Raw genomic sequence first — 12,874 nt, 5'->3', positions numbered from 1 at the left:
ATATTTCAGTTTTACTATATATATATTTCAGTTTTAATATATATTTCAAATATATATTTGTGGAAATATATATATATATATATATATATATATATATATATATATATATATATATATTCAGCTTTATTTCAGAAATATACATATTATATATAAAATTTCTGATATATAAAATATCAGTTTTAATCCATCAAATCATTTTTAATTTTTAGGCATCCAGCCTTTGTTTTCTTAGACTTGAATCCTTTACCATTCATACCGAGAATATCATTCACAAAACCGACCCAACCCGATTCAATAATATATTTCAGATATTATATATATATATCTGATATATTTCAGTTTTACTATATATATGTTTCAGTTTTAATATATATTTCAAATATATATATTTGTGGAAATATATATATATATATATATATATCTATATATATATATATATATTCAGCTTTATTTCAGAAATATACATATTATATATAAAATTTCTGATATATAAAATATCAGTTTTAATCCATCAAATCATTTTTAATTTTTAGGCATCCAGCCTTTGTTTTCTTAGATTTGAATCCTTTACCATTCATACCGAGAATATCATTCACAAAACCGACCCAACCCGATTCAAACCGATCAGGTCGGTTTTACTTAGTACTGGGTCGGTTTCGGTTTCATTTCTAGGTAAACCAACCAGGTCGGGTCGGTTGGAAAAATGCCAGTAAACCGACCCAACCCGACCCGTGAACAGCCCTATTCCTAATAGAGCTGAGTTCCTAAGTGAAATATTTTCTATTCCCAAACCCCCTTTATCCTTGGGCTTTCTAACTTGATCCCAATTAATCAGGTGATCCTTCCTCTCCTCTCCTAGGTCCCAAAGGAAATCTCTCGTGTATTTTTCTAATCTCCTTGCCACTCTACAGGGTATTCTAAAGGTTGAGAGGAAGTAAATAGGGAGGTTTGCCAACGTGGCTCTAATCAGTGTTATCCTTCCACCAAGAGAGATGTAATTCCTCCTCCACAGAGCTAGCTTCCTAGCAAATCTTTCAATGACTGGCTTCCAATAACCTTTTGACCTAGGGTTACCACCTAAAGGTAACCCCAAATAGCTAATTGGCCAACTTCTAATCTCACCCCAAAATCTCTGCAAATCTATTAAGTTCCCCTTCCTCCAGATTGATCCCTACAATGCCTGTTTTGGTCCAATTTATCCTTAAACCTGTTATCCCCACAAAGTTATCCAGTAGCATCTTTAGATTAACCACACCTTCCTCGTTACCTCCCTCACAAAAGAAGATTGTGTCATTTGCAAATTGAAGGTGGGTAACAACCTCTTGATTTCTACCAATCCTCCACCCCCTAAACAAACCTTGGAAGTTGGCTTTTGCCACCATTCTGCTGAACACCTCAGCCACTAAAGTGAAGAGAAAAGGGGATAAGGGGTCTCCTTGCCTAATTCCTTTCTCAGCCGGAAAGAAATCCTTTGCTACTCCGTTAATAAGAATTGAATAGTGGGCAGAGCTTAGACATCCTCTGACCCAAGATCTCCACTTGGTTCCAAAGCCCAACCTTTCTAACATTCGAAGTAGCACTTCCCAATTAACCATATCATAAGCTTTCTCTAGGTCCACCTTACACACCAACCCTTTTCCTCTACCCTATCTTTTTTCTGCAACACACTCATTGGCTACTAAGATTTGATCCACAATCTGCCTACCTTCCACAAAGGCACCTTGGAATGGTGAAATGATCGATGGAAGTACTTTTTTTATCCTTTCTGAGAGAACCTTTGCAAGAATTTTATATAAATTCCCAACAAGACTAATTGGCCTATAGTCTTTAGGAGTTCTGGCCTCCCTCTTCTTCGGGATTAAAGTGATAAAGGTGGCATTCACCCCTCTGACCAACTCCTTGAGATTGTTTACCTTCTCAGCTTCACCCCCATCACAGAAAATCAACAAATCATCTACAAATTGGAGATGGGTAATTGGGGTGCCATCTCTGCCTACTCTCCAACCTTGTACTAGACCCTCCCTATCAACCTTTGATATCATTCTGCTAAGTACATCTGCTATTAATATGAAGAGGAAAGGTGAAAGAGGATCCCCTTGTCTAATTCCTCGGCATGCTAGGAAGAAATCCTTCACCCCTCCATTGACCAAGATAGAGTAGTGATAGGAGCTAACATATCCAAATATCCATTTACACCACTTGTCCCCAAAGCCACAATTTCTCAAAACTTGTATGAGAATGCTAGTCCACCAAATCTTATGCCTTCTCTAAGTCCAACTTACACACAAAGACTTTTCTTTTGGATCTTCTCATTTCCTCAACACACTCATTAGCAATCAGAATCTAGTCTGTTATTTGTCTCCCTTGTACAAAAGCTCCTTGGGCTTGACTTATTAAGCACAACAGAACTGCTTTGAGCCTCAAGGACAAAACCTTAGCTAAGATTTTGTGAATGCTAGTCACCAAACTGATTGGCCTAAAGTCCTTAGGGTTAACTGCATTGGGCTTCTTAGATTCCGGACATCACTACATGGTTATCTACGAATTCCTTAAGGGTGTCACAAAGATCATCTTTCAAAATATCCCAACAGTCTTGGTAGAAAGCCATGGTAAAACCATCTAGGCCTGACGCCTTAGATCTATCCATCATGAATACTCTTCTCTTAATCTCCTCATCTTCAAGATTCCTTTCTAGCCACCCTATTTTTTCCTCTCCCAAACTCGGCCACTCCAATCCTTCCAAAGATGACCTCTCATTCACTGGTCTTCTAAAAATAGATTTAAAATGGTCCACAAATAATTTAGTAATTCTTCCTAGATGGTAATCACCTGTCCTTCTGATTCTAGCTTGGCCACTAAGTTCTTCCTCCTTCTATTTGCCAGATCATGGAAAAACCTAGTATTTCCATCGCCTTTCTTAATCCACTTATGCCTTGATTTTTGCTTCCAGAAAATCTCTTCTTTGAGAAGCACATCTTATAGTTGCTTTTTCAACTGCCTTCTTGCTTCTCTATCATGTTCATTCGATAGCCCTTGGGATTCCTTCTCATCCAACGTTTCAATTTGCGTGATCAGATTGATTTTTTGTTCCTCAACCCTGCCAAAACGATCCCTATTCCATTCCTTCAACCTTGCTCTTAATCTCTTCAACTTCTTATGAAATCTAACCCCTTTCCATCCTATCCCCCCTAGCTCCTCATTCCACCACTCCTTCACTAAACTCCCAAAGTTTGGGTGAGTTAACCACATATTTTCAAACCTGAACGGTAGGTCCACTAATCAAGGATTCCAAACCAATCATAATGGGGCAATTGTCAGAAGTGACCCTAGGAAGAGCTTGAGAAGCCAAGTTTCCCCAATAGGTCTCCCAGTATAGGTTGAAAAGGAATCTATCCAGCTTTGAGCACTGCAGGTTCTCTTGGAGATTGGACCAGGTAAATCTAGTTTGCAGCAAAGGGATCTCCTTCAACTCACAATCTTCTATATAGCCATTAAATTTCCTCATGCTTGTTGTAATTGACTGTACGAGGTTACTAGTTTCCTCGAGTATCTTATGACATTAAAGTCCCCTCCTAGGCACCAAGGCCCATCCCATAAGCCTTGAATTGCATACAGTTCCTCCCACAATTCATTCCTTTCCCTAGAGGTGTTAGGTCTATACACATTAGTAAGCACCCAACAGGTGGACCCAAGACATGACAGTGAGGTTTCAATGGGTAAAGAGGTGTGCTAATTCGGTTGCAGATGCACTAGCCAAACAAGGGGTGGGAAGAAATCAATTGTTCTGGGCTTACATGTAATTCTTACTTTTTAATTTTGGGGGAGTTAAGAGAGTTTATCTCCCCTGCTTTGTACCTTTGCTTTTCTCATTAATGAATTGGTTTTGTTATAAAAAAAAAAGTAAGCACCCAACAAAAGCCATCTTCCACGTTTTTGAATTTAAGAATCTCCATATTAATTCCTCCACTGTTTCCACTACCTCACCCCTTCAAACTGTAACAATTCCCCTAGAGGCTCCCCAAGACGGAGCCAAGGACCAACTTACTCCCTTGGACCTCCAAAAGCTTCTAATCCATCTTCCATCAAGATTAGGGAGCTTTGTCTCTTGCACCATCACTATGTCCGGTTTTTCCCTCTTCAGTAAATCCTTAATTACCCTCCTTTTCCTAGCACTTCCCAATCCTCTCACATTCCAACTGATAATTTTCATAGCTAGACTTGACAGATCAGCCCTCCTTAACCAAACTTCTCACCTGGAGTACTTTCTCCTCTCTCCCCTCCCACTGTACTCTAGGTCTCCCTTAATGTCAGAGATTAGTCTTTGTACCTCAATTCTTTTCTTCCTTTCTTTTTCTTTTTTTTTTCCCTCCAGATTTCCTATTGTAAGTTTTAACTGCTGTCTTGCTCACATCTGATCCCACCTTTGGATTATCTGTTTCAGATCTAGGGGTCAATTCTATCCTTTTATAGCCATCCTCTACAACAGCCTCACCTTCCTCACTAGCCAATCCCTCCTTTTGGAGGTTTTCTTCCATACAACCTTCCTTCTGCCTAAATTCCTCAAACTCTGTACAGATTAAAACTCCAGATTCTCTCCACCTCCTCTCTTGGCCCCTCTAAGAGTTTTAGGTCGTCATTCTCTTTAATCTCTTGGCTACCATCCTCAAACCCTCCCTTGGCTGCCAAAACTGCTCCTTCAGGGTGAGTTGCTAGAGTATCTGCAGTAGGCTGAGTACACGGGTTGGTAACAAAAACCGAATGGACACCCATACTTGAAGACAAGGTAACTGGACGTGGAGAACTGGGGTGTTGCAACTGGGAATTTACAGCTGATGTAAGGTTCTTCCTCTTATCAGGCTTTTGTGTTGAGGAGATTACGGTACAAGATATGGCAGATTTAAGAGAAAATACAGGAGAGGATGTAAGCTCACAGCTAGAAATCAGAGCTGTCTGACAAACAAAGATGATGAAAACGGTTTGCTGTGGATTCAGATAAGAAGGCTCAGAACACTGATTTAAATTATCAAAGAGGGGAGGCTCTCACAGGGGAAAAGGAGGATAAGTATAGGTTAAAGGATTATGAGAGGAATCTGGAGGAAGAGAGAGATAGCAGGAAGGAGGCTGAGGAGAAAAATAATGAAAATAGTGAGGGGGAAAAAGCAATAGGAAGGAATAAAGCTGAAGAAATTCCTTAGGCAAATATAACGGAAATAGGAAAAGTCAGCATTGATCAACTAGTAGATAGACAGTTGGTAGTTGGTAAATCTCTTGGTCTTTTCTTTTTGGGGGGAGAAGCCGTGGTGAGGAAGGCAATTGAACAATTCGAACAGAATAAAGGCAAGAAAGTAATAAGAAGATTGTAGTTGAGGAGGGGGTGAGAAATGGGAGGAGGGCAAAGGAGAAGAGATCGACATCATTGATGAAGAATGAAGTGTTTTCTGGTATGACGCAGGTGAAAGGGTGAGGCTTGTGTATCTGTGGTTGTTTTGCTTTTGGTTCCCGGGCTTAGTTTGTGTTCTCTTGTGGATTTTGCAATTTTGGGTCTTGTCTTTATGTTTCTTTTGGGGTGGTTGGCTTTTGTAAGATGTTTGAGGGGTGTTGTGCTGGGATTTGGGTGAAAAAGTCTTTCATAGGAAAGTGCTTTGGAAGTTGGCCTTAGCTTTATGTGGAGGTGTTCTCTCGACACCTATCTAGGTTGTATTTGCCTTTTCTTTTTACTTATCAAAAAAAAAAAACCCTTGTCTATTCTAATCACCGGAGAATTCTGTCCTTGTACGTTCCTTCTTAGTCTATATTCACAAACTGCCGGAGAGTCCATTCCCTCTGTACTAGAATCATTTCCAAACTAAAGAGATGTAGCGGCTCCTTCGAAGAGGGGAGATGTAGTAAGCTTGGCATCCATTGTCCTTTTGGTCTTCTGCCCCTTACTAGACTCCCCATCAAAGCTTCCTTCTTCTAGAAATAATATTTCCGTTTTGAAACTCTCTTCCTGTAGTAAGTCCACATTTCCTTGCAGATCGGTGCTTCCCAAACTCACTGTGTCAGTGGAATCCAAGTTATTGCTACCCTCTTTGCTAGACCAGTCACGATCTTCTAGTGAATCCAGATCTCACCGTTTAATGCACCTTGGGTTACATCTGTCCGGGGAGAGGACCTTCGCTTTCTTGGTCGGGACCCACTGCAAGGAGCTGCTTGAGTGCGGACCTGCACCTGGAAGTTGAGAGGCTGAACTCGAAGAAAACGAAGATAGATGGATCTTTCCATCTATTAGAGCTCCCCCCCTCCGGTCATGTGCCCTTTAAGTGAGTCACATGCTAAGCCTCTTGGGTCTTCAATCGTGGGCCTTTTAGCTAGGCCATAGGTTGTTGGATGGGCCAGTTCAAGTCTTGACCCATCACTATTAGATGCAATGGGCCTAGATGGTTTTGTTTGCCCATTCAACACCATCTGTGCTGGCATGTGAGACTTTAAAGTATCACACACTGTTTACCAGTAAACAAACACAAGAAAGGGAGAATAATTCGGGAATATTCCCTTTTCTCATCCCTTTCTCAGCAATCAAATAGACCCTTAATGTTTCGCCTTTTTTCCTACTTAGAACTATAACTCTGCTGTACTTGTAAGTCTTACTCACTAACACAGCTAATCTATTTAGTAAAGCTAACTCCTAGTACAATTGGGAAAGCTAACTCCTAGTACAATTGGGAAAGCTAACTCCCAGTACAATTGGGAAAGCCAACTCCTAATGCAACTGGGAAAAGTACAAATAACTCAAATGATCAGAAAATAACTACCGACAAATTATGATGGTAACTCTACTATCAAAAAAATACAAAAGAAAAAAAAAACATAAATTCAAAATATCCCTAGTCCAACTCATTTGCTATTGTATTGTAGTAATTGATCTCCCCATGATATACCAAAATGCTGGTACTAGTCCTGATATACAAATTTTACATTTTGGCTAGAGGCAAGTAGAGTTCCTTTTTCTGACATGTTCTTTCTTTTGACATTTTAATACTTATTCAGCATAACCTGTAAAATTACCAGAGAAAAGAACTTGTTGAAGTAGGATGGCTTTTTTCTGGTATTTCATGGCATAATGTGAAACTCTGTTTTTAGTTTACCTTGGAAGAAACCCTAGAACTCTTAGTTGACAAGATTATTCTCTAATAGTTGTTTTAAGTTACTGTTTTTCTATGTTGAATTAAAAAAAAAAGTTTTTCTTTCATAAGCATGTGACAAAGACCTGGGGGCTGGGTGAAGTGGTCCGTAGTTGTTTTTCCCATGATGAAAAGCAGGCTCTTCCCCTATGATGACAGGACCCAGTCTTTGCTGGGCTTAAGTAAAGTGGTACATGGTTATTTAACGCAATTCTTTTCTTTCTTGAATTAAATGCTTCGTTTTTTTTTCACTGAGCAGCTCTGCTTCTTTCCCTTTGATCAAGTGTTTTAATTCCTTAGAAAGTATTTTGACACAGTGATCCATAGTTGTTTGCCCCCTTTATGTCTCTCTCCTTTCTTCTTTCTTCTTTTCAAAACATGAAAGTGCATCTGTTATTATTACTATTATTTTTATTCTTTGTTATTTCTTTCACCTAACCAGTTGGGTTAACCAAATTCACTGGAGAACCTGTAAACTACATCCTTAAAGTTACTGCCTTTATTGATCAACCCAAATAAATGTAGGTGCAAGACCAAGTCAACTCCAACTTGGTTGAGTACTTGATGACATTTTGAGTACTCAGTTGAGTTTGTTCAGGTTTGTTAACTCAGCCCAGGTCTTGATTGAATTGAGTTCACTCAATCTGGTAAGGACTTTGTTAATCTGAAAATTTGATTACAAATTCTGCTACTAGGGGTTTGCACAACGCCACAGCCATTTTCATCCATTCATTCATTTTATACATATTTTAAAGGGAGGTGTTTGTGAAGTATTAAGTAGCTACACAATTGTTTTTAACTAAGCCCCAACTACTGACCATTAGATCGTGATCTGTAGAGTAATAATAGGGAGGCGTCTATTTCTGAAAACTTGCCATGTTATAGACGTTTGTTTTTTCATCAGTATAATATATGCTATTAAGCCCATGTGTTTGTGCTAAATTAGCAAGTGTGCTTTAAAAATATTTACTTCTACAATCTGTTTTTGACTAGACCTTATTTTTCTTTTTTCTTTGAATTACAAAAGCTGCATGAAGCAATAATGCGTGAAGATTCTACAGAGTTTGAAGAAGGTATTATAATTCAAGAATTCCGAAAGGGCTTCAAACTAGGAGACAGGCTCTTGCGTCCTTCAATGGTGAAGGTTTCAGCTGGCCCAGGCCCAGCAAAGCCTCAAGAAGGGCCATTGGAGGATGATGATGGTAGCAGTGAAAGAACAGAGGAAGGCAGAATGCAAGGAGAATCTGATCAATGATTCTTGGTGACTCAAGTCTTAGATTCAGTTACTAAAAAGAAATTTTTTATATTCAATTTTGTAAAAGCAGTTATTTAAGGTTTTTGTTGGTAAGAACTGCATATTGGATGCTGTCCTGCAGTAGGTCTTTTATCTCCGAGAAAAGAATAGATTGATTAGAGGAATGCACTTGGGCGGAACATTTCTCTTCCTTTTTTCTTTCACTTTAATTAATATGATCGATCTTTTCTTCTGTTGAATTGATGCCTTGGGCTACAAACCTACAACCTTTTTAGCACTCCTCTTCTAGTAGGGTGGCCATGGGCTTGGTTGTGATGGGCCTAGGTCAGTCCAAGGCCAGTCTACAGAATTGGACCGTATTAGTTCTTTTTCTTCAGGGGTTCTTGGGTTTCTAAAGGTAGTTGAATGCCATACTTGTAAGCTCCATTAAGGGCCTTGTAAGGCTATTCTTCAGACTGGTTGAGGCAGTTCTGTGATACCTTTTAGTTTGGTTCAAGATTCTTGTGGGCCCGAGGCAGTTCATTAATTTTGGACTCAGTCAAATCTTTAAGGTGGCCATTTACGAACAATATGGACTAATTCAGGTTTTCTTTTTCTTTTTTCTTTGAAGCTATTATGAACTGATTTGGGGTCGATCTTTGGAATGGTTAAAACAAATCATTCTTTAGGGATATTAATCAATGGTTATATTTTGCACTCTTTGAAACCGTTTAAGAGTGGTGTGAACTTATCATGAACTTTGGGTTTGGGTTGGTTTTAGAACATTTTTAAGGGCAATTTAAGGTCTTGCACGTTTATGATTATGAAGTGGATAGAGATGTTTGCTTTTGGTTTTATAATATACTTAAAAAAACCCATTGATTCATGTGATAACCAAGGTTTATAATATGATACTTATCCACCAATGCAGAAAAATATGTATCAATGTGTATCCGGTGTGTATTGATAGAATATCAAGGAGTATTGGTGTGTATTGCATGTGTTGAACCATGATGGTAGAATTTTTGACGATGCTTTATCCCGTCAACACTTTCCACATTCATCCTTTTACTCGAGGATGCAAGATCTAAAGAGCCAAAAAAACAAAAAAAAATCAAAATTTGATATTTATTTCCTCAAAGTGGATTTAGGTCGAATTTGAGGAAAAATTTATCTTTTTGTGTTCAAATTCATATACTTTGGTAAGTTTACATATTTTGATTCCTGGAATGTATGGATCCGCTAATGTGTTCATGTGCTTCGGAAGTTGATGCCTTTTGCTTTTATAAGTGGATCTATGATTTCTTGAAAAAGTGAGAACATAAAAATCACAAAAATTAATATCCGTCTATGTTTTCATTATCCAATCTTAGGAATTATAATTGGATCTGTAGATGATTTGTCACACCCATGAATCCGTTAAAATTTTATTTTTAAAATGTAAAATTTATTAATATTTTAGTAATCTACCAACACAAAAATAAATGAAAAATAATTATTTTAATAACAAAATTTTATGAATTCCATTTAGCATATGATATGTACATGAGATTAATGGATTTGTGGTTGCTATATCATTATCAAGCTTCAAAGTTTTTTTTTTTTGAGAAATGCCCAAAGTTGGCCATCTAACAAAATTAGATACATGAGCTCAAACTACACTAGCCTTCTTTGTATCTTGTAGTTAAAAAAAAAAACAAAGAAAATAAAGTGTAGATCTGCAAGATTTCAAGGTTTCAAGTATTGTAGTGTTGAATTAAGTAGCAGAAATAAAATAAACTACAAACTTAAAAGGAAAAGAATAAAATCACAAAAGGCACACAAGATTTTTACAGAGGTGCTAACACCTTAACAATTTGGACTTACACAGGTGCTAACAAGACTAAAGCTATAAAATGAGCCATGTTGGGCTGGCATGTCATGGTCCGCGGGTCGTCCCGGGTTATGCCTCCCTCCCTTGGGATAATTTGGGGGTCAGCCTGGCATGGCTCATGGCCCAAGCCTGTGCAGCCCGTGCCGTGTTGTGTCGCGGGCTTGGGTGGGGTGGGTTGTAGACCATACCGTGGGTCTGGGCTGAACCTGGCCAAATTGTATTTTTTTTTGTTAATAACATTTTTGATTTTCTGATTTTTTTTCTTACTAAAACTAAAATACTTAACTTTCCTTTGGGAACTAATTGAAAAACAAGAAATCTAACAAAGAAATGAAAAAATACTTAACCAAATACAAAGTCAAAGACTCAAAGTGGACAACAAATTAGAAAAAAAGGAATTTTATTTCATTTAAATTTGAACGATACAATGGTAAGATGAATGAAATAGAAAATGTAATAAATTAATAAAATATAAAACATACAATATATACAAATTCAAAATAAAAATTACATTGTTGAAAAAATTACTATATAACTATTGAGTATACAAAAAATTTTTGACTTCATCATTTTCTTTAAATTCCACATGCACCTCCATCTCCTTGATCATCTGCTTTAGGTGAAACATCAGGTGTAGTGTCATGCCGTCTTTTGTCTTGTAATCTATCTTTAGCATCTAGTCAATCTTTAAAGCAAATATATATCTCCCAACTTTCATCGCTCATGTAGTTTCTCTTGTCGTCCAACACCTTAATACCTGTACTAAAACAAGACTCCAATGAAACTATATACATTAGAGGGGTTAGTAGATCACGTGCCATGGTGGCAAGGACTGGATAATTTTTTTTTTATATCCACTCCACCAGGCTAAAATATTAAAATTATTCATTTCTCTGAGGCGAAGGAATCACCTAAACTAGAAAAATCTGCTTGTAAATAAAAATTAAGTTCAATAAATGAATTTGTTGATGAAGATGTTGTAGATTCCTGCCTCCTACTTATTAGAGACCAAAATTTTTCTTTTCCACTATTGGAATTAGTTTCACAAGTGGAAGATGCACTTGTACAAGTTGTAGATTTATTATGCCTTGTTATTTCAGATTCAAATAAACTATACGTTTCAAATAATAAAGTATTAATTTCTTATTTTATTTCCAATTTCAATATTCATATTTTCACAATATGTTTCAAGTAAAATATCTAAACCATGTTTCCTAATCCTAGGATCTAATGTTGTAGCTAAGCAATAAAGAGGAGAAATGTTTTCCCAATATTTTTAAAATTTATTTTCCATTATTTCAACAATACTTTTAAATTGTGAATTGTTTCTATATTTTGCAAAGCAATCACTAATCATCATTAATTGATAAGTTAAATTATAACTAGTTGGGTAATAAACACCCGATAATTCATTAGTTGTATCATAAAAATGTTTTAAAAAATCTTTTATAAAAATTGCCATTTCCTAGTCTTCCTTAAATATAATATCATGTGGTATTTTTGCATTAAAAAAATCACTAAAAATTTGTTTGTAAGAAATACAACTTTCTAACATATCATAGGTAGAATTCCATCTATGTTTAATGTCTAATACAAAATGTTTATATTTTAAACCATAATATTGAATAAATATTTAAATTCTTGTTTTCTTGCTCTAGAACTTTTAATATATATAATACAATTTCTAATTTTAGAAACTTGATTAGAAACAATATTTAAAGAATCTTGAATACATAAATTTAAGATGTGACATGCACATCTGATATGAAATAATTTACCATTTAAACATGATTTCAATTGATATTTTAAAATATTTATTATGGAATCATTATTATTAGCATTATCAAAACTAACAGAAGATAGTTTATTGTCAATTCCGTAAGCACGGAAAGTATTTAAAATACTTGCAGTAATAGTTGGGCCAATATGTGACCATTTAAGCCTAGTAAAACTTTAAATTCTTTTTTGTAAAAGCTAGTTTTCATCAATAAAATGACCGACAACACAAATATAACTTATATTAAATTGAGAGGTCCAAATATCAGAAGTAATTCAACTTTGAAATTAAGATTTGATAAAATACAAATTAAATTTTGTTTATATGAATAAATACTTTTTAAATTCATAGAAACTTTTTTAAATTGTGGATTTACAGAATTATGTGAAAATCTTTCAAGTTTAGTATCTTCAGCTAACAAAAATGGTTGTTCAACATGTGCAATTTAGCTGGTACAATATATTTTGCTAACTCTTGCCTCATTTTTTCTTGAGAATATTTAAAAGTACTAAAAACCCCACACCCAATTTGTGTTTGTGTTTTTTCTTTCTTCTTTCTCATGGGAGAGCAAATGTCTGCCCAAGTGGCCAATACCACCCTTACTACAGTAGCAAAAGTATTTCCTACAATTTTGGCAAATGACTATTTTTACCTTCCCCTCAATCTCCTCTACTTTAAATATTTTCCAAACCAGGCTAATAAACTTAGTGGCCTTCTTTTTCTTTTTCCTAGTATCAGCACTAGGAGTGGGAATTCCGTCAATATCAATAGCATCCAAATCGGTACTAACACTATCATGTTGCGATTGAATATTGTCGACATTGAAC

The 12,874-nt window shown here is 36.3% G+C and overlaps 1 protein-coding gene across 1 annotated transcript in view; it reads left to right on the top strand.

The window, feature by feature from the left end:
• The window catches only part of EMB1241 (Co-chaperone GrpE family protein), a 50,851-nt gene extending 42,194 nt beyond the window's left edge, over window positions 1–8,657 (top strand). The window contains exon 3 of the mRNA XM_010247490.3: window positions 8,191–8,657. Within this exon, the coding sequence (XP_010245792.1) occupies window positions 8,191–8,418 (228 nt within the window). The 3' untranslated portion in view covers window positions 8,419–8,657. The remainder of the gene's footprint in view (window positions 1–8,190) is intronic.
• Window positions 8,658–12,874: the final 4,217 nt, after the last annotated feature.

Source organism: Nelumbo nucifera, chromosome 2 (assembly GCF_055504915.1).
Source record: "Nelumbo nucifera cultivar China Antique chromosome 2, China Antique-T2T, whole genome shotgun sequence".
In the NCBI taxonomy this organism is placed as follows: Eukaryota; Viridiplantae; Streptophyta; class Magnoliopsida; order Proteales; family Nelumbonaceae; genus Nelumbo; species Nelumbo nucifera.
The sequence above is the reverse complement of the archived record's forward strand: the minus strand, read 5'-3'. Positions and strand labels throughout refer to the sequence as shown.